We start from the raw sequence: 22,806 nt of genomic DNA, 5'->3' as shown, positions 1-22,806 counted from the left end.
TACTCATAGGACAGGACCACAAAGTATTATTTTGATTATCTGTCTAATTCCAATTGTATGCTTATAGATAAACATAGAAAAGTTAAGTCCATGTGTCAAGTGCAAAAAAAAAAAAAACTACAATTAAAATAGACCACTTTCCAGTAGTAGCAATTTATTTTTAGAAAATGCTTTTGATTTGATATCATTGTTCTCTCCATATTTTTCTATAAGTATCTACATTTTAACTTTTTATTGGTGAAAACAGTTAGCTTTATCTTAATATGGCAAATTAAAATATATTAAATTATTTTCCAAAGACCAGAAATTAAATTTAAGATTTTCTAAATCTTGATTGTGTGCTGAAAATCATAGCATATGTCAAAATATTAAAACATTTTATGATTCCAACTAATTTATATTCATAACCTAAATACAAAATTGCAACAACCTAATATCTATACTTGCTTCACTGAACTTTATTTTAAATAAAATACAGGCTGAATGCTTGCACTCATAGGACTATCATCAGTTTAAATTAATGGGAATAATAATTACTTTCAGCATCACGAAATATTTTTAAAGTTGAAGTAATATTTGTGAATAGAGAAATAGATGGCTGAGGAAGCAGGAATAAAGGAGAATTGGAAACCTCTTTCTACATGCTTTTTTGTTCATCACCTAAAATATGGAGGCAAAAAAAAAAAAAGATAAGGACAGTCAAAAATATAGCTGAGAATAGTGCAGTATTTTTTTTAAGAAAAAGACTGTACTTTAACTGTATTTTAATTAACATTGAAAAAGAGACCCTCGACTGATAAATTACTTTTATATGATGATTATTATATAACATCATCTTTCATAATTAAAAATAATACCACAATACACACTATTACTTATTTAAATATTGAGGAAGGGAATATTGTACTATTAATTATCATCAAATGCTACTCAATTTAATAAATTTATCCCATTTATTCTTCTAATATATGAAATTTTTAAATTTTCAACTTGAATAATCACATTATAATAACTGATTTACAAATTAATTATTTTAGGCCTTTCAGAGGTTAACATTTATTTATATCTGTTCTAAACTTTGACAAAAGAAGAAATGCATGCTTCTTTTAAAATGGCCTGTATAAGTTCGGTCTGAAGTTCTTGAATTAGCAGAATGGGCATCATCAGAATGCTGCTGCATCATTGAGGACAGTCTCTTCTTAATAAAAAATATCTGAAAGAGAAACTGTGGAACAAGAACTATTTAGGCCCATTTGGCTTTCACAATAGTTCCAAAATGTAAGAGATGGAGATATTGTTACATTAGCTGTATACAGAATAGCCAAATTATAAAATAGTTAGTCCTAAAGACCAGTAAGTTTTATTTTACTTTAGGAAATCATGTTTCCAAGGTATACATTTTAAACTCAGGGCAGACTTCTTTAACCAGCAAGTTGTGCAAACTGTACAGTTAGAAGAAACAGAGGAGTGGAAGTGGACTATATTTTAATTTGGTTGTGATATTATGGTTGCATTTCTAAATTAAAACTTTAACATTAAAAGATGTCAGTTCTGTATATGAACTTTCACTATTCACATAACTAATCTGAAAAACGCATAGAACTAAAAAAATTTGTCATGATACTGCTTTATATAGTCAAGATAAAGTATCAATTTTCTCTAAATAACTACTGTACTGATGAAATGTAAGGAAAAGCAGAAACGTCTGTTTCCAAACATTTCAATGGAGATTTTTTAGCTTTTCACCTATTGATCCCAGAAATGGCCCCATTATTTTAATGTTAAGAGATAATATCACTATTATACTAATTTGAGTGCCTTTGAGGTCTTGCTAAATTATTTCTTCTTTTATACTATTGATTATATGTAGGATTTCTTTTTATTGTTCAAAAGAAATGATGGGTAGTTTGGATAAGGTTTTTAAACTTTCTGCCAAAAAGAGCTGATATTTTTAGCTAACTAGATTTTTAGGATGGGGTAATGAGAGAAGAGAAAAAGGCTGTATATAGAAATGTTGAATAGGCCTGCATACTGACCAATGAGGATGGGGGTGGGGAGAAAGAGAGGTGAGGTGGAATATCTGAAGTGTAATAATATCTGTGTATTTCTTTTTAATGTACAAATTCTCCTCCCGCCCCATCTCCTCCCCTTTCTCATATGTGCTGGTACCTCTGGATGGTTCAGAAGCCATTTTAGAACTCAGGAAACAAAATGTGAGTTACACTTGTGCTTTTGCCGGTGCTGTGGGTAGCAAGGAATACCTTTGCTCGCTTGCCTGGTGTCTTACCATGCTGTTATTTGATGTCTTTGAGGATTAAAGAAGGCACAGAAAATTCCAAACCCACATCCTAACCCCTGAAGCTCCCACGTTTCTGTAGCAGATGGCAAAACATTTCATTGACACCTTAATTTACAAAGTCAATACCCAGATCCGGGAAAGTTTTATTCTTCTGAGGCATCGCTGAAGATCCATCCATATTCCATTTTCGGATCTATTCTGAGTCGAAAAACCGACTCCTTCTAGGTATTTTGCGCACCCCAGCTCCACACAAAGTCCCCGCAGGCCTGCAGTCTCTGTGTTTCACTCTGAGGGTCTTTCCGAATGAACGTGTATTTTCAATCCGGGACGTTTGGTAATTTAGCGGGGGGGGGGGGGGGGGGGCAATGGTAACAGCAACACCATAGCGAGCCTTCATGAACAGTCTGTGGCTGAGAAGCCTGAGAGGTGTTTGCCGCCACGCATTTGGACGCGAGGCTCAGAGCCCGGCTGTCCTCAGCTGTCAGGGCGGGGGAGGAGGAAAGGGAGTGCTGGCATTGGCATTGGGCGAGGAGTTGCTCCAGAGTCCGGCAGCCCGCTCACCGCTGCGGAGAGCCGGGCACTCCCCGGCCCGCTGGCCCCTGCTCCCTCGTTGCCCTCTGGCCCTAGTCCTGAGGCGCAGGTTGCCGGAAGGATCCAGTGGGATGGCTGCCGCCTCCTGGGGGACAGTCGCCCGAGGGCCAAGGCCGGGGGACCCGGCCGCCCCTGTAGCCCGCAGCTCCCGGGAGGAGCTGGGGACCCGCTCCCCCTCCCCGCCCCCAACTCCCGCCTCCTGCCCGCCGCGCGGCGCGCCCGCTCGCCCCAGCTGGCTGGAGCGGCAGCGCGCTCACTCACCCCGAGGGCGCCTCCAAGGTTACCCGCGGGTTGGGGGCTGGGACAGGCTCCCGCCACTGGCCTCCTCCGCTGCGTTCCTATCGCCGCGGCCCTTCCGCCGCTCCCAGGCGACCGTGTTCCAAACCCCAAAGCAGAATAGCTCCAAAGTCCGGGCGGGGAAGTCGAGTTGCGAGGCAGACAGGCGTCAGGGCGGGGGGCGGCCTTAGTTGGGTCTGAGTGCCCAGAGAGCGGGGTCAGGCGAGGTCGCGCGGCAAGAGGGGGCTGTGGCTCCGGCGGGCGACCTGCGCCTCGCAGGCTGGGCCTCGGGCTGAGACCGGGGGCTGCGGGCTGCAGGCAGCACCGTGGCGCCCGAGGCGCCCCGGGAGCGCTGGAGGGCAGAGACAAGCGGGCGGACAAACCTGCCGAGGAAACCAGCTAAATAAAAAGAGACTGTTATTTAAGGCGCGGAAATTTGAAATATTTGGACAGGAAGAGAAAAGAAAAGAAACCTTAGCGAGGGAGGGAAAAGAAAAAAAAAACAAAAACGCGAGCTAACGGTTTTGAAACTCCCCCACCCCCACCCCGGCCTTTTCTGCGCGCCCTGAGGGAGCTCTGGGCTCCGCTTCCTCACTAGAGAGCCCGGAGCTGCCGTGGGAGGCTGGACAGTTTCGAAGGGACAGAAAGGATGTCTTCGCAGCCCCTCAAAGAGGGCTTGGGTTGGCTCTGGGCAGAATATCGGTCTCCTGCCTCACCCCAGTTCCCTGCGTGGACCTGTCTGCGTGTGTGTGTGTGTGTGTGTGTGTGTGTGTGTGTGTGTGTTCGAACTGCAGTGTAAAATCAAAACAGTCTCTAGAGACCCAGAGAGGGACTCCCCCCCCCCCCCCGTCCGCCCCCGTAGGCATTTGATGAAGGTCACTTAGGACTCAGGGCAGTCAGGAAAGCTGTAAATACAACCCTTCCTCGCTCCAGCGCTGTGATCTCGCAGCGCTTCTGGGCTATTGCTTCTACCTCAGGCAAAAGCCGAAAGAAAGCACCTTTTTGGGAACTGAGATTTCGAAACCAGTCCGGAGCCACAGATTCCACGATAAGGGAAATGTATCATCCTACCAATTGAATTGCTTGCCGGGACCGGATTCTTTTATCAGTCACCCAGCATTTAGTGTGTGTGTTCGAGCTCATCTCACACTGTTAAGGGATGCGAAATGTTTACCAGAAAAGTATTGATTCATTACTGAAATATGTCAAAATGCAATGGGCTTAATGTCTCAGGAAACAGAACGTGGACTGAGGTCCAGTTAGTGCCCCCTTCCTCGAGGTGTAAGTCCGGATTCAGCTTCTACTGGGCAAAGGTTGAGCCTGAGTTTCCCCGATAACTTGGGTCCCGACACAGTGGAGAACTGAATTTAAGAGAGCATAGCTGTTTAGCACCCTCCATCCTTTCTATAGCATCCTCTCCAGGGGCTCTGATCACTCCATTAATTAGCACTTGCACAGACCCTTCCCCACCTCAGCTCACTGCAAAGTTTCTACGCTATTAAACTCAGCAACACCCTTCTTTCATCCAATACGTGTCGGCATACTCAAGAGTCTTACTGAATATTATTGAGGTTTTTGAGAGATGAATAATGGTTTTTCATATTTCCTAGAGGGGACCACATAACTCATTTCTAAAATACTTAGATTAGCAAAGCTATTTCCTGCCAGAGAAATGTGGTGATATTTAATGACTAGCAAATTTTAGGCTGAAAAGAGATGAGCTCCTTGTCCCCTTATATGTTCCCACCACCTATGAACAAAGCCACTGTAGAAGTACCTCCTTCTCTTTAGCTTTCGGAGTCCTATAACTTTATATTTGGTCTCCAAAGAGCAATTTTAATACTGAGACTTGGTGAATACGGAAAAGGCCATTAAACTTGACTTTAAACTCAGAAACGTTCATCTTTACAGTTAAAACTTCTAAGAAGGGTTATTTTATGTTTTTAGTAATCTTGTGTTTAGAAAAATATTCATCTTACTTAAGCAATGTGTTTTGTACATTGATTCCAGTTTTAAAATCCAAATACAACAATTTTTCCTTCAAAACCATCTCAACTAGTTTTTCTAAATTTTCAAACATGTTTTAAATTTAATTTTCTGTTACTGTAAGAAATAAATGTATTCAGTAACTTGTGGTTGGAGGAGGCAGAAGTTGAAATCCTGTTGCACTTAACTTAGGGAAGGTGAACTTTAGTGCCAAATTAAAAGGATTAAACTTTTTATCCTATACTCTTTTTATATTATCATGGAAAAACACCATTATTGAAAACCACTTGCCTGCAATCATTCCAATCCTTGTTAGGGCAGGCATCAGAACCATATCCTTCAATAAACCTTGAAGTATTTTGTTCTTTTTGGGGCAAGAGCAGAGAGCTTATGAAGCAGAAAGAGGGAACTTTCACATAAAACATCTGTGTTCATATGGAAGAATATGAATAAAGTATAAATTTATAAATGGTAACTGCATTGAAATCTTCTGGTTACAATCTTTAATTGAAATGACAGACTAATAGATGCTGGAAAATTCTCTCAGAAATGTGATATTTCTATTTCATTCAAAAATTATTTTTAGCTAAACATATTTTAAAAAATATTTTATATGCCTTTACTAGTAAGTTTTGTGGGAATCAAATACTATATGTAGGAGTGACCTATGCACTTATTGTAAATGTTTATATATTTATTATACTGCAGCCCCTAAAATACTTATGACCCTTATGTAATTTATGTTTTTATTGCTAAGCATTTTACCCCTGAAAAATTGATATTTGTAGTATTTTTAATACTTAAACATTTTATAATTTTACATTTCTGTCATTCAGGGAGAAAAAGCCAGTGTTGCACTTAGTATACTTATGGAATTATTTTGGGGAAATTTGTTAACCAATTGTTTTATTTGTGATTTTTTAAAAATCAACTAATGGGAGGCACTTTTAAGGTGGTACTTTCTTTTAAAAGTGGCTTTTAGAACTAAAATATAATTGTTATTAGATTGCTATTCTGAATTCTGTTTTTCTAACTATTCAACTTAAGTTTGAGAAAAAGGGAAGATTGAACAATAGGATAAATTCACACTGAAATAATTTCAGGTTTGATGTTCAAAAAAGTTGTTCTTATCCTACTTTAAAGCAGAAATACAAGGCACCAAGTAAACTCTTTTGGGAGAGACATCAGGAAAGAAAGACAAGAATAACTGAATTCTCAAGGGAATATGCCTAGTTTCCCAGTTGGCCTACGTTTTCTAATGTCAAAATGTAAAACATGATCTCCTAGCAAGTGGCAAATTATATGGGGGTTGGAGAGAAGTCACAGAAAAACATTGTCCTGTTTTGAAAAAGTGTTTTAATTAGGCAAAAGAAGCATCAGGACAAACCATTTTTAAAACAAAGTCATCAAGTTGGGTATTGAGATTGGCAAAGGGAGAAAGAAGCCAAGAAAAAGTAAAGGGAAGATAAAATAAGAAGAAGCAAGCCAAAGCTATTTGCAATTATATGTTAGAACTCAGGATTCTGTAGGTGAAAAAGATATATTCATAAACCTGTAGTAAGGTTTCCATTTAGCAGTTTCAGAAGATTTAACAAGCTGCTTAAAACATGACAAAACTGAGTTTTAACAAATGATATTAAAATAGCCAACCATTTAACTGACAGAATAGAAGGCAGTGTGGGAGAGCCCTCCCCACATTCATTGTAGATTCTCAGCTCCCTCCGCCCCGTTTCCCTCCATCAGGCTAACGACCTCGTTCCTCCGGTAGAGCCTGGCCAAGTCGCAGGCGGTGTCCCCGTGGTGGTTCCGATGCCCTACGTTGCTGGCGGTGTGCTTCACAAGGAACTCCACCACCGGGAGGTGGCCTTCTTTGGCAGCCAAGTGCAAGGGCAGGTTCCCTTCATTATCCTCGATGTTAACGTCAGCTTGAAACTCCAGCAAAGTCTGTAAAGTGTCCAGGAAACCCGCTCTGGCTGCATCGTGAATGACAGCGAAACCAGTTCCATCTTTCAAATTAGGATTAGCACCTCTAAGCAGTAGTCTCCTGGCAATCTCGGGATTTCCAAGTTTCATAACCTAGAAAAGAAGAAAAAAGAGTAGAATCCTTTAAGTGCTCATACGACAAGAATATTTTAAAATATCCACCTCTCCTATTTATGTAACTGTTTTTAGTGAAGAAGTACTTGGGGAAGACCCATATGATGGAGTTTGAAGGACTCATTTGCAAGAAGGAAAGTACTAGCAGGTACAACTAGAAGAAAACTTATAAAAATTGAGCGTATATGATGGAATATCTTAAACGGGCCCCAAAGTAGGATAAATTGATCAGTAAAATAGAACTAGTCCAAATTGTATAAAATTCACTCACAACTCAGTTCTCTATCTCCCATGAAGGGGTGTGTAACTTCGTGAATTTATTAAAAGAAACGGAAATTGAGATTTAAATAAGAGTCTTCTTCTGTGCTTGTTCATACTCATAAAATATACCTAGAGTATTTATTCTGGAAAATCAAATGTGGGCAACATTTATTTTCTAAATAGCTACTGAAAAGAAATAAGGAGAGTGAGTTTCTTTAAATCCCCAAAGAAATGTTTCTACACATCAGTCTCCATCACCTAGTGTAAAAATGATCTATTAAAAATTCAGATCTGACATTTTCTTAAATGATTAATTTTTACAAGGTCTCCTCCAATAGATATAGTGCCAAATTTCCAAGTGTTTTTTTTTTTAATTTTCTTTGCAAGTTATTACAAATTGGCTACCAGGTGTGAGGTGTATTTAGTATTTATAATCCTTCACTTGAAATTTTTAAATGTTACTGATTATTAGGTGTTAAGTAAATAATAGCGTTCTCCATGTTTATGATATTGACTTATCTAAAACTAAATTGAAGATATGCCGTGTATTAGATAGGAGATGATTATATGGCAACTGCTCTTAAAAAGAATGTAACAGTCTAATCCTACTATATTACTTACTTTTTTTAAAAAGTTCTAATTAGCCTTCTGATTTTAAAGTGAGCAAAAGAAAAGAAAATAAGATATTTAATATGTACTTTGGGACACAGACAGTGTTGTATGTGGTTGAGCCCATTTAATAATCAACTGGTGATCTCACCTTATTTCCTTTTGCAGTTATTGTCAGGAATTTAGGAATAGCTATTTGTAAACTGCCAACACTTTAAAGCCAGAATGTAGTATTAAAATTTGCTGTCAAGATGCAAATAATTCACATGACAAAGACTTATCTGTTTTTGTTTGAATATACATATTTCACTCTAATAAGAGATGTCTATTAGGCTCTCATAATTATAAAATATATTGTAGAACAGCACGCAGTTATTTATACAATACATATAATTTAGTTGTGAAAAATATAGTCTTATTAACATGCCAAAAATTTCAGCATTTTAACTGATTTCATTTATATTTAGATATACTCATAATAATATAAATTTATAATAAATAGATTGCATAATAGACACTCAAATATTTGTGAAATATAATCCATTGGAAAATACATACAAACTTTATCCCTTTAGAATGTTTGCTTTTAAAAATAATCATAAATTAAGTAATATAATAAAATATATTTAGAATAAATAATATTTTATAAATGCAAACTACATAGATGTCCAAGATACTAAGCCTCCCTGTCGATAAAACCTTCCTGGCTTTTAGCCCTGCCTTTGGGGCAGTGGTAAGAATGATAAATAATTTGTTTTTCAAGAACTTCAATGAAGTATTCTTTTTGGTTATTAAAAATCAACACAATCTAATTTTTGCCACAACTGCCTCTAAAGATTTAGTCACATTTAAGAATCTGGACTAGGAAAAATAAAAAACAGACAACTTGGATCTTTGTAAAGCAAATGTATGATTAAGGCCTTTGATATTGTCCTGATTGAAAAGCTTACACTAGCAAAGGAAAAAAAACACTTTTACAATTGAGTTAAATAAATATAAATGTAGAAGGAAATTTGCCATCTTTCATAGAAAGTAATAGTAATATTGGAAATTGTTTTAAAAGAAAGTTCAGAGTCAGGATTACACATACTGAAAATAAGCCCTGAGACTCCTGTTTATGTGTGTTTCATTATATGCACAAGGACTAATTCACAATAAGTGGGTGTTAGTATCTTGCTAAGTATGTTTAATATAAACAGGATTGCAGATTTTATTTAAAATGTTTGTCAAAACTTGTTTTCAGTATTAATTTCCCAGTCTTCCTGTTCGTCAAAAGTCTTGCAAGATCTTATTCTTAACATGGGTTAAGTGGCTCATTGTTTGTGAGATTTATAAAATCTTTTAGTTTTCATTAGGAAACCTTTAAATATATTAAATTTGTAGCATTGCTATCACCACACCTGTTAAAACTACTAAGTAGAAAAAGAAAAAAAATTTTCCCCACTTAACCTACCTGAAATAACAAGATAAATTATTTAATATATATACATAAGCTTCCATAATACTGAAAATTTTGCAAGGTCAGTGTATTCTGATTTAAAATATAAGACTGTATATATCCTTCCACTTAAATTTTCTAATTCTTGTAATTAAAATAATGCACCTTAAAAACCCTCTCTCCAATTTTCAGTGTTTCAAGTGTGGCATTTCCGAATAAGACTAGCTCATAAGAATATCATTAGAACTCTGATAAAGCAACTATTTAAGACCAATTTTCCATTTTTTATGTTTTAAGCCTTTCAACTAAGTTACAGGATAATGTTCAGAGGAGGAAAAAAATTATCAGGTACAACACTTGGCAGCTGGACTTGGTTCATTTGTTGCTTGTAAATCTAATAACTAAAAATTAGAACATACCACGGCATGACCGCAGAGACAAAAACACAAGCTGAACTCTGATTAGAAAATTCAATTTTTTATTCCTCCTCAATCCTGAATGGGTGGATGGTATTACATTAACTGTGAAATGTACATCCTGTCCCCGTGCCCAGTCCACCCATTCCAAATGAGGAAAGGTTGTTTGTCAAAACGTGAAGCATTTGAAGGAAAACACCCCTGCCAGTAGTCAAGAAAATTAACGTCAAAGTCAATTATAGGAGCAAAGTATGAAAACCACTAATAGCAGCGTATTTACTTCAAATAATAATCATAATAAAGTGTTTACAGAGCTGTCTATCTCCCCCTCCCCCAACTCGGCGCTGCTACGATGGCTTTCTAAATACCCACCGTCAAAAAAACATTCTGAAAATTAAGACCAAACCTGGAACCTACTTGATATCATGGATGTTATTGGATTTAACGAGTTTGTTCAAAGTACGTCATTTTGGGGAGTTGGATCCACTTAAAGATATAAAATATGGCAACCAACTAGGTTTAAACACAGTGAAATTTTGTACCCCTCAAAGCTTAAAAGCTGCTATTCTAGAAACCCGGGTCACGTAGGCAACGCTGTTGACCTGTTTTCCCCACCTCTCTGGATACCAACCTGCAGCGCAGTCCTTCCAAATCCATTTTGTGCATTGACGTTTACATTATTTTGCAACAAACTAGTAAGTTGCTCTAGGTCCCCCCTGGCAGCTGCGGACGCCAACTCGTTCCCCCAAGGTTCGGCCATTCTTTAGGGTCCTGACGATCGGGAAAAGATGAATTAGTTGTTTTTCTTTTTTCCCTTTCCTTTGCTCCTAACCAGGCTGCATGATGGCATCGGAGGCTGACAGAAGGACTGGGATGTTTAATCTGGAGTAGAGCTTGGTAGTAAATACTAGTAAGATCTGCCTGCCAAAAGCCCGCCCCTCGGTTCACACGTGATTATTCAGCAAAACTGAGCCATTGGAGAGGGGCTCGCTCCTCTCTTTTTAGCTTAACCCCTAGGAAGAATTCTGGTGATTCAACAGAGAGACAGACACATTCCTGGTAAATGACTCTGGATGTGAAACGTAGGCAGAGCTGTCACCACACTAAAGCTCTCTGCGAGGAATGTGTGCGGAGGGTTAAGGAACTAGACCGGGGAGAAAATACAGCGGAAGAAAAGACATTTGCGGGGAAGAAAAGGCGTTAACCCACCCTGGTTCACGGCGGTGACTTGAGCCGCGCAAGCCAGAACTGCAGGGGCAGGTCCTCCGGGAGGCTCGGTCTCCATCCGTCACGCCCGGAGGGGTAGTCCTGAGTCCTCCGCTGCAGGGAGAGCGCCGCGGAGGCTGGATGCTGACGTCCTCCAGGGGGTTAAAGACGATCGCCAAAAGGCAAACGGGAGTAGTAGTTCCGTAGCCCTCCAGTTACAGGTCGTCACGACGCCTCAGTGGCCTCGGCTTCTCGGGAAGGGCCTTTATTCGCGTCCGGGCCGAGACGCGGGCTAACGCCGCGCGGGAAGGCTCCGGAGCCCGCCCGCCGGGCCACCGCAGCCCCGCCGAGCCTCCGAGGCCGTGGGAGCCCGGCTCGGCGCGCGTCTCCGGAGACCGCCGGGCGCGCGGCGGGCCTCGGCCAAGCGGGTCATGCCGGCCCCACCGGGTGCCGGGACTCCCAGCGGCGCGAGGAAAAGGGAGAAGCGATGCGGGAAGCGTCTATCGGGCCCGGGCTGCTGGGGCAGCGCGCTGCAGCATCGCGGCCGCACAGGGCAGCCCACCCGTAACTTCCCGCCTAGGACCGAGCCGGTTCGGGCTTCCCACTGTAGGCGCTCACTGAGCGGCTGCTGCCGTCTTCTCCTTCCTCTCCTGGTGGTCCGAGGGCCTCCGGAGGTCGGGAGGGTCCTGGGGAGCTGGAGCCAGCCTCCCAGTATGGGGAGTCACCACAGTCCCGGGTCGCAGCCAGTCCCGCCGCCCTGTCGACCAGAGCCCAGCCGCTGCGGCCACCGGTGCCACTTCGCCGGCCTCTGGCGGTTCCCCGACCTCTGCCCCCGGCCGGTGCCGCCAACAGGGCAGCGGCCGCCAGCCAGCTGTGCCCCGCCGCCGAGCTGGGTAGCACCGCTTCCCTCCGAGCCGCCGCGCTCCCAGTGACAGTTTCTTTTGTAGCTTGTCTCCCCCAAATCGCCGGCCCCTGCTCCCTTCACCCCGACAGGCACTGGAGCGTTATCCCCCCTTCTACTCTCCTCCTTCCCTCCCTTCTTTGCTTCTTTTCTCGCTCAGACAATTGCTACTTCTGTTGCCGCTGCAGAGACGGTGCCGGTTTCTTTTCCCTTTTTTTCCGACCTCATCAGCTTTTTTTGAAAAGAAAAAAATTGAGCGCTTTTTGAGTTGAAAAACCCGCCCCCATTTTAACGGCAGAGTTTTAAGGAGGCTCGGCGGAGTTGCCGCGCCGCGGGAGCGGGAAGGCCGGGCCCCGCCCCCGCCCCGCCCCCCGCCCCGGCGGCGCGCTCCCGCCCCGCCTCGCGCCCCGCCCCCTCCCGGCGCCCTTCCTCCCGCCTCCTCGCTCCGCTCTCCCCCCCCACTCCTCGGTCTCCGGCTCGGGCCCCCGCCCGCCAGCCCCTCGGCCTCCTTCTGCGGGCCGGCGGGGTCGGGCTGGCGACGCGAAACCCCGGGCTGCGGCGAACCCGGCGGGGGCGGGCGAGTGGGGCCGAGGCTTGTTAATGAGTCCGGCTGCGGAGAGCCGCAGGCCTGGAGGCCGGGCGCCGCCGGCTGCGGCAGGCCGAGGGCCCGGCGCCCTCTGCGCTCCCCGGCTGGGCTCTCGGAGTTCCGGCGGCGAGGCCTGCGCCCGCCGCCTCCTCCGCTGGGGCTCGCGCGGCGTAAGCCTGGCCTCCTCCCCGCCGCTCGGGCCTCGCACCTGCCAGGTCAACCCAGGGCCGCGGCGGGCAGGGGTGGCCGTGGGGTGGAGGGAGAGGCCCGGCTGACAGCAGCAGCAGTGCTCAGCAAAAGCAAAAGTCTTTAATCAAGGGAGGTTCAAGAATGCTAAAGACATGGCATATAGGTAGGAAATCACGACGAACTCTGAAACCTTCATGTTCCAGGGACTCGAAACGGAAGTATTCCATTTCTTCAAGGGAAAGGGAGAAAAGCAATTAACCTTAAAGTGAAACTTAAATCCTGGGGAGGGTTTTCTCACAAGGCCATTTTGTTATTATTATTGCCAAAGTTCTCACTCTGACTACGTAGATGGGGGCTTGCTTTGTGGGGAGGGGAAGGAGTGTTTGAATGTAAATTATTTCAAACACCAGAGACACCAGTTCTCTCTGTACTTTTAAACTTCCTCTTTTAGCCATGTAAGGTTAATTAACTACAGCTTTCTATATTTTTTGTTCTTAAAAATATCCAACACGGTTACATGATGCACCCAGTGGTCAAAATGAAACCAAGCAAAAAATGACAAGTGGGTGTAATTAGTACCAGCCTCTAGCAAGTATATCTTCAAGTAACATCTGTACCCAGCTCCTTGAAGTATACTGGGAATATTAGCAACCAAAACACCCCAGAAACATCTGGGTAATTATCTAGCAACAGACTGGCTGATAGGTGGGGGGGTGGGGGGGGGGAGGGGAGGGGCGGTGTCCTGTAAACTGGGAAGAATCTGGCAGTATTTTCTTTAACTGAATTGTTGAGAGAGAAAAAAATAACCAGAGCTCTTTTCTTAGGTGACTCAACTTCAAATGTGAATCAAGCGTGAACTACACCACAAGAAATTAACTCCTTTCTTGCACTTATTTAGACACTTCAAATAGAACATTTAGTATTCCATTTTTACCAGTAAATACCATAAATAATGCAATTTAGATTTGATTATTCTCAGAACTTACTGTGTAATATGTTAGTACAGCTGGAGGGTGTGATGATATAGTAGCACTGTTGGCTGATAAGAGAAAACTGGCATTAACCCAATTTATGAGAATTGCTTTCTAGCATTATGGGTTCTTGCTAAGAGAAGATACTGTAATGTGGAAGAACATTAAACTGTACTCATGTAACTCATAACATAGGTACACTGTTATAATTTTCATGAAATACTTTTGCTGAATAACAGTAAATAAAACTTAAGACAGTTTCAGATGCATATAGTAGAGCTGGATTAAGATTTTTGGAGGGACTAAGCACTGAAAAGATTTTGATGTCTCATCACCTCATCTCATACGTAAATAAAATAAAAATAATACAAAACAAAAAATAAGTGTAAAGAAGTCCAACACAGTTCTGTTTTTTCCCCTTGATGACTACTGCCATGCTTTTGCTGAAAGATTAACTCCATTAAGAAAGTATTTTTGTCTTTTTACTCTGGCTTTGCTGGTGACCTAAAGTATATGTGTAGTCTGCTTATTGTGTAAACCAGAAGGGGCAGCACAGAGGTTTTTAGTCTTAGTTTAGAGAGTATACTTAAGCATTACAAAGTACCTCTAATGAAAATCTAATATTTATCGAGTGTCAGTTCACTGAAGTAGATTTAAAAGTGAGTATCTCTGCCCTCAATAAGCTTACATTCTAACATGGTGTACACGAAAGATTCACAATTAAGTATCTATTATATTGAAAGTAGTGGTTTCTCTTTTAACTTAGTAATGAAATATCTCTCAAACAGTGAAAATAGAGGCTTATAGTTGGATATAAAATACTTAGTGTCACAATTTAATCACATTATTTTGTGACTTTCCCTCTGACAAGTGTGCAGTTTCTGAATGATTAACTTATGGAAATATGTATGTGTATTTGTAATTTCTTTACCTAGTTTCAAAATCTTCCTTTTGTATTTATAGACCCAACAGAGGTAGAAAACAGACTAGTACCCTCAGGGGACCTTTCAATCATTTCATAATTGTGGCTTTGGCATTTTATCTCTGAGATTCAGCAGGCTTTTTCATGTGGGTACTTACATTACTTATGAATGTCTTTACAATTTTTTTTTAACTTCTTGATTTTAGAGAGAGAGGAAAGGAGAGGGAAACATTGATTTGTTTTTCCACTTAGTTACGCATTCATTGGTTGCTTCTTGTATGTGCCCTGACTGGGGATCGAACCTGAAACCTAACCAACTGAGCTACAAGGCCAGAGCAGAAAGTTTTTTTGTAAAGTGAAAATAAATAAATAAATAAATAAATAAATAATTGCCCAATAGGCAACTCAGAAGCTTATACATAATAGCAATAATTAATATTTGTATAGTGTTTCATGGTTATAAAAATTGATGCACACATTAATTAATCTTTATAACAAATCTGAGATAAAATAATTATCCTCATTTTTCAAGTGAAGGAATTGAGGCTTATAGAGATTGTGACTTAAAACCAGTAAATTGTCGATATAGAATTTGAACTCAGATCTTGAGGCCCCAAATCCTGGCCTCTTTCATTACTTAAGAGTCCAGGCTTTGGCACCAATGAAATATACTTTTTATTACTTTTGTTGAGTAACAGTAAATAAAATTTAAGACAGTTTAAGATGCATATAGTAGAGCTGGATTGAGTGTGGTTCTAACACTGTAATAGTATTAATCTTCTCAAAAATTATATTATAATCTAATAGTATTGTTACAAAGCTTGATTAACTTAACCAAAGGAGCAAGGTTAACACCACCAGGAATAAATCATGTTGATATCATGTGATGAGGATACATACTTTGTGGTATTATTCCCCCAAATCCATAAACTCAGTATAATTCAGAGAAAACATCATACAAACCCAAACTGAGGGACATTCTATAAAGTTCTAACTATTACTCTTCAAGATTCAAGACTGAGAAAATATCACAGATTGAAAGAGGCTAATGAAACATGACTAAATATAATGTATGATGTTCTGGATTGGACCTGAACAGAAAAAGAACATTAAAATAAAAATCCAAATAGGGTTTCTAGAATATAATTAATAGTATTGTACCAATGTTAATTTCTTAGTTTGATGGCTGTATCGTGGTTCTATAAGATGATAACAGAGGAAGCTGGATGAAAGATAAATAGGAACATTTTGTACTATCTTTGCAACTATTCTATAAATGTAAGATTATTTCAAATAAAAATTTAGTCTAATGACTACAAATAAACTTTATTATATATTTGAGGAAAGATAAAATACAAGTTCCTTTTAAAAAAGTAATGATAAGATCAAAGAGCATGGAAATTCTAAAACAAGATCTATACAGTATTTGAATTAGGCTGGATTCCATGAGTTAATGCAGTAGACCAACTATGAGAATGGATAGATTTGGCACAGTGGATGGAGTGTCACCTGCAGACTGAAGGGTCGGCGGTTCGATTCCTGCCAAGGGCACATGCCTGAGTTGCCGGCTCTATCCCCAGTAGGGGGCGTGTAGGAGGCAGCTGATCGATGATTCTCATCATTGATGTTTCTATCTCTCTCTCCCTCTCATTTCCCCTCTGAAATCAATAAAAACATATTTTAAAAATATTATCTTTTGTTCATTTTTCTGTATAGAAGATCTCTCTATATTTTTATTCTCTCAGTTTGTGACACTGAAGTGAAATTGTTTCTCTTCAGGAAGGAATTCTGGAGAAATGAAAAGTGATTTTTTTCCTCCTTAATTCAGTATTTATTTTTCTTTCATTCTTTTTCCTGTGGTGGACAATAATTGTGGATACTGGCTATCCATCCGTGAAGAGTTAGGTCATAGGGAAGAATCAGCTTAATTAGGAACTGTACAAACTTTGCAGCCTGGAGGGTGAATTACAGGGAGGCAACATGGTAAGTGGAAAGAGCACTAGTTTTGACCTAGTCTTGAATACTAGGTCTGCCACTTTGTAGCATGACTTTGGGAAAATTCTTAAATGCTCAGAGCAGTTTTTTATTAGGTAAAATGGTGGTTGGAAGAATTAAATGAAATAGGTGTGTAAAGTGCCTGTATATTCTAGACATCCAATAAAAATTAATTAAAAAATATTAGTTATTATGTACTCACAACTTGGCTATGTGTGAACTATGATGAATATAAAAATATATGAGATGAAATGGCTTAAATCTCAAGTAACTTTAAATTTAATTTATTGAGGTGACATTTGTTAATATTATTGGGTTTCAGGCTATAATTCTATAATACATCAAGGAATTTTCAACCTCTGGGGAGAGATTAAAACATGCATAGGTGAAACAATTAGAGAATAAATTACAGATTTTATCAGAGCATTAAATTGTGTTGTAAAGATAGTAAAAGCAGTGATTATAAAGGAGACGAATCCTGTTGGCCTAAGTTTTATGAAAGAGGTGACCCTGAGAAAAGCATTTAGGAATTGGTATACGGAGTAATAGCAACTAATATTTAAAGTTTCTGAAGAGTTTTCACAAGCATTATATTACTAAATATTCACAATTACTCTATGAGGCAAGTTTTATAAATTCCATTTTAAAGAAAAAAAATTGAGCCCTGGCTGGTTTAGCTCAGTGGATGGAGCGTCGGCCTTCGGACTGGAGGGTCCCAGGTTCGGGCACATCCCCAGTGTGGGGTGTGCAGGAAGCAGCTGATTGATGTTTCTAACTCTCCCTTCCTCTCTGTAAAAAAGTCAATAAAATATATCTTTAAAAAAAAAAGAAAAGAAAAAAATTGAGACTCAGAGAAGTTTTTTTGTAAGGGGAAGAGTTAGAACTCAAGCCTAGTAAATGCTGACTGAAATATATGATCATTTTGTAAAAATATTTTATGTTTGCCATGCATTTTCATAATTGTTTCTTCATCACCTGAAATTGAAGTCATGTCAGAGATTGAAGTCAAAGAGACCAAGAGACCCATCCAAGTTTCCCTAGCTAATTAGTTGGGAAAGCAGTACTAGGACCCATATGCCTGAATGTCTAGGTTATTCTTCCCATTACATTGTTTTAATTTCCAGTTGGAGAGAGAGGATGGAGAAGGGGCACAGAACTGGATTTGAATGGGCTTTCACCCCTCTGTGATCACAGAGAAAAACTTCAACTTTTCAGGGCTGCATTAATCCTAATCCTGTAACTAGAGACAATTATTGACCTGCCTTGTGCTGAGAGTGACATATGAATGGGACAAATGAATTGTCACACTTAAATTGTGGTACTGTGTTTCGCCTCATTATTCACATTTTAGCTATATTTTGAAATTACTTCCTTAGGGATGGCAATTAGACAAACACATCAATTCATGTGACTGTGAAGGGTTCTATTCCTTATCTAATTAATTCTGGTCTAAATATAGATTATCACATAGAGTTATAGGCCAACCTCTTTTCACTTAAAGAACACAGAGATTAAACCTAGGTCTTTAAAACACCCTGGTGCTCTTCTTTATGCTTCAAGGAATACAAAGACCCAGGCCTTGACTTTATATGGTCATTTCACTAGTGTTTAAAACTCTACAGCACAAAATCAGCAATCTTACTTCACACTTTCAGGATTTTACATACTTTTCAAGGCAAGTAAATGCTCTATTACGGTTCAGAAGATGATATTTTCCCAAGTCAAAGTTGAACATATTCTAGTCACTCTTCCTCCAAACAGGATGGCATTACAAATGGTCACACTTCACTGTACATAGTCTTTGGCTATTCTTGACTTAAAGCCTGTTTGTCAATCTCCGACCATTAAGTTCGGGATGCAGGCGTCAGGGGAATTGGGATTAAGTGTGACAGTGTGTAAACGGATTTTGATAGTGAGGTTGAGCGTAATAGACTACATGAAGTTGTATCTTGGTGAAACTTTGTTAGAGAAAATACATTTAAGAAATGCAGATTGTTAGACGGGTTGTCAGAGTGCGCTGAGTTGGTTTATGAGGCTTGATGCATCTGTGTGTGACTAACCACGTAAAGCACAGGATCTGATTCCCGCCCCAGCCAGGGGGAGGTGGTACCGCGAGGCCTTTGCTTAATTCCAAACCGGAATAACCAGTTGCGGGATTCCCGCAATTGTAGGCTGGCGTCCCCGCCAGCCCGGCAGGGATCCTCGCCTGGTAGTGGCGCTCCCAGTGCTTGACAGAAGGACAGTCACGTGGCAGCCGCAAAGCGGCGCTTTGCGACCTCGATGACAGGCAAAATGTGCGACAGCCGCGGTGCTGGCCAACCAGGGGCGGAGGCGGCGGCCGGGACGGAAGAGGAGGAGGCGGAGGCGGAGGCGGAGGCGGCCGTGGCCGTGGTGTTCGCCCGCCTGCCTGTTCGCTCGGTTTCCCCGCCCCCGCCGGTCTCACCGCGACTGAAGGGAGCTGGGTGCGCGCTGTCGCAACCTGACCTCATCCTGGCCGGCTACAGTGAGACCGGACCCGCATCCAGGCGAACCTCCCTGTCCCGGCGTCTGCGGCGCGGGCTCCGCGGGGCGAAGGCGGGCGGCCCGGGCTCCTGAAGGTTACCGAGTGCATGAGCTCCTAGCCTCCCGCGCTGCCCCGCCCGCCAGCCCGCCGGCCCGCCCGCCGGCTCGTCCGCCCGCCCCTCGGCGCCCGGCGGCGGCGGCGGCGGCGGCGACGGCCACAGGAGGCGCCGTCTTCTTCCCAGGTGCGCGCTTCGCCCCCGGAGCCGCGGAACTCGGCGGCCGCCATGGCGTCCAACATGGACCGGGAGATGATCCTGGCGGATTTTCAGGTGAAGTATCTGGCCCAGTCCCCCTGCCGCCTCCAACCTCGTGGGTTCCCGGTGCCAGAGGGTGGCCTCTTCCTACTGTGTGTGTGAGCACTGCGGTGGTTTGGGGCTTTCTATGGTACGTGGGGTGTGAGTGTGGTGAGCCTTGGGGGAATGTGTAATTCACATGATATGTTGGCTGTGTGTAAGATGTTTTATGTACAGCTAGCTCGAATGGGATGGGTAGGGTGAAAGGTGGTTATGGTAGTTGGGCTTTGTATGTGGACTGTGCAGTGTTCCCTGTATCATATGGGGAATGTGTAGAATTGGGGAGTGTTAAGTGTGGGGATCTCAGTATGGGGTGTTTTGGGTTAGGAGTTTGGGTTGTTCCACGAGGAGAGTGTTGTATGGGGTGTGGGTGTGGACCGTGTGGTGTTGTGGGTGTGTTGTATTTAGGAGAGAGGAAAAAAGTGGTGAGGAGGTGGTGAGGGTATTGGGGCATCCTGGTCGGTTTCAAGAAGAAGTAAACATTTTAGAGTTTGATGCCTTACTGGAATCTTTGGAGGGTTAGGAAGCTAAGGAGGAGGCAAATAGATTCTATTTACCACTGTATCTTTGCAGTGAATTCACAAACTTAAATTACCAGTTCATATTTGCAGATTCCCCTTTCCTACAGATTTGAATTGCTTGGTTGGTGTCCTTTCTCCAGGAATAATTTAAAGGACATTCGGGGGTGTGGGTGGGGTGGGGTGAGGGTGGGGGGCAGGGGCAGGTGGGGGAGGGGTTAATGGGGGGTAAGAGGGGACATATGTAATACTTTAAACAATAAAGAGTTATTTAAAAAAAATAAAAGGATATGCAAGGGTTATCCCCCTACTGAGCTCAAATGTAGTGACACTGGTATATCTTAGGCCTTTTAAAAGTAGTGCCGTATGCATTATGAAAGACTTGTGGAACCAATACCACCACCTTTGCCTTTTGATGTTTGGCAAAAATACCGTAGTGAGATCTTTTTAACCATTCATTTTGGCATTAATTTAGAAGATGTTGTTATGTACAGGTATACTTTCCCCTCTTTCTTTAACACTGTCACCATTGCACATGGCCTAACATTGACAGTGTAGGTTATATTTTTCCTTACTGAGATTTTGTAGGGCTTTTCTTCTCCCTCTTTGATTTTTTTTTCTAAGTTCCTTTTCTTCTCTCTCACAACTTAATATTCTGAGGGCCATTTCCAGAGTTTGCTCTTTTGATTACCCACTGGTATCTGATTATATGAGAAATATGCATCTATCTGCATTTGATTATACTGTATCTTCCAAACGCAGAAGTAAGTGTTTTGAAATTAAAAGTTAGCCACAAGATTTTGGTGTTTTGTAGGCTTGTGATTGGCCTGAGGTTTTTTTTGCCTGGGTAAATCTTTTCATCATCTTTTTTTTTTAATTCTCCAATTTAGTCGTTCATCTAATGTGGAATGGGATTGTTTGAAAAAGAACTCTGTATTTTTCTAGGGGTATTTTTATCCTATTATAAAATTGTTTTATTCTGGTAGGAATGGCTTTAGACAGCAACAAAAAGTGTAGTTTACCTTATTAAAAGCTTTAAGGTAATTATAAGTTTGTTTTGATTTCACCAAACTTTTTACTTCCTCTAATAACTTGTAACTACTTGCTCTCTTTTTTTGTTTTTAAAACTTTTTATCTTTTAAATTTCTTTTTTGTTTTGTTTGCTTGCTCTGTTCTTACTTGTGACAATTATTATGTTTATTGTGAACCTTATATTGATTGGCCAAGGACAGGAAATTTAGGATTCTTGTAATTAGAGGTAAAATAAGATTTTCTGACAAGCATTTGGGACAAGCATCCTTATCACATTAATACTATATTCTAATAAATTTTTCTTTTCAAACCAATGGCAATGCTGTGAACAATTATTTATAAAATGGAAAAAAGCTTATGCATCTGCAGTGAACAATTGTTTGCTAAATGGTGAGAGCTAATTTCATATTAAATAGGTAAGAAAACATTATTGGTAGAATAAAAAGTTACTTAGAAAACTATACACATCTTATACACATTAGGCTTTTTTGTGTGTTGAGGAGCCTTGTATTCCTCTTACAAATGATTCCAGATTAACCTGCTCTTGTGGATTTAGTTTTAAAATTGACTATTCTTTCTATACTTTAACTATTATTTAATACTTTTATAGGATTAACTTTTTAAAATTAGAATTTATCCAGTTATCCGAAACCAGGTGCAGTAATTTGTGTTAAAGATTGCAGTTCAAGACTTGGAATATGGATACTTAGATGTTGATTTCTTCTATAACTGGGCAAATCAGTTTTCCAGCTCAAAAGTGAACATAGTAAAATTATATTCTATTTACTTCATATGATTGTGAAAATTAAAACGTTTTGAGAGCTCAGTTTTGCCTTTGTAGATAGGGACATGGATTTTAAATGTGATTAGATTTTAAAAATAAGTTTTAGATTTTGATTATTGCTGGATAGTAGTTCTTATAAATCAATGTCTAAGTATGGAAAAGCTTTTGAGGAGGATTTTTGTATTGTCTTTAACAACCTAAATAACCTGGTTTCTTATAATTGGGTAAGTAGTGGATAGAAGATGAGAGCTGAGACTTAGTTTGGGACTTTGTAGATGAGCAAACTCATTACAAAGCAAATATATATTCTAAGTTGTCCTTTAAACATTAGTCCCCCAAATAAAAACAAGCTCCCAATTAAAACAAATTGAAATTGTGGTGAAATACACAACATATAAAATTTGCCATCTTAGCCATTTTTATATATTCTGTTCAGTGACATTAAATTAATTCACTTTGTGCAACCATTACCACCATCCATTTCTAGGACTATTTTTATCTTGCAAAACTGTAACTCTGTACCCATTAAACAGTAATTTCTCATTCTTCTCTCCAGCCCCTGGCAACCACCATTTTACTATATTGTCTCTATGAATGTGAATACTTTCGGTAACTCATATAAGTGGAATCATAGTATTTGTCCTTTATTTCAATTAGCATAATGTCTCCAATGTTCACCCATGTTGTACCATGTGTCAGAATTTCTTTTTAAGGCTGAATAATATTATTCTGTATGTATATACCACATTTTGTTTATCCATTTACCTGCTAATATTCACCTTTTCCCATGTTTTGGCTATTGCGAATTATTAATGCTGCTAGGAACATGGTGCCTGTTCCAGTCCTTATTTAAATTCTTTTGGGTATATACCCA

General features: G+C 40.7%; 2 protein-coding genes across 2 annotated transcripts in view; one reads left to right on the top strand and one right to left on the bottom strand.

Annotated features, from left to right (window-relative positions):
• Window positions 1-6,485: 6,485 nt before the first annotated feature.
• Window positions 6,486-12,391, bottom strand: CDKN2C (cyclin dependent kinase inhibitor 2C). The gene is made up of 3 exons (XM_079776039.1): window positions 11,183-12,391; window positions 10,605-10,744; window positions 6,486-7,228 (listed from the first exon to the last, which is right to left on the bottom strand). Exons 2-3 carry the CDS (start codon window positions 10,731-10,733, stop codon window positions 6,851-6,853), a joined length of 507 nt encoding a protein of 168 aa, XP_079632165.1. The 5' UTR covers window positions 10,734-10,744; window positions 11,183-12,391; the 3' UTR covers window positions 6,486-6,850.
• Window positions 12,392-18,957: 6,566 nt separating this feature from the next.
• Window positions 18,958-22,806, top strand: part of FAF1 (Fas associated factor 1) — a 354,542-nt gene continuing 350,693 nt past the window's right edge. The window contains exon 1 of the mRNA XM_079776926.1: window positions 18,958-19,574. Coding sequence (XP_079633052.1) covers window positions 19,530-19,574 — 45 coding nt within the window. The 5' untranslated portion in view covers window positions 18,958-19,529. The remainder of the gene's footprint in view (window positions 19,575-22,806) is intronic.

This window comes from Cnephaeus nilssonii (assembly GCF_951640355.1).
Source record: "Cnephaeus nilssonii genome assembly, chromosome: 7".
NCBI classification, from domain to species: Eukaryota; Metazoa; Chordata; class Mammalia; order Chiroptera; family Vespertilionidae; genus Cnephaeus; species Cnephaeus nilssonii.
This window is presented reverse-complemented; position numbering and strand designations above follow the sequence as displayed.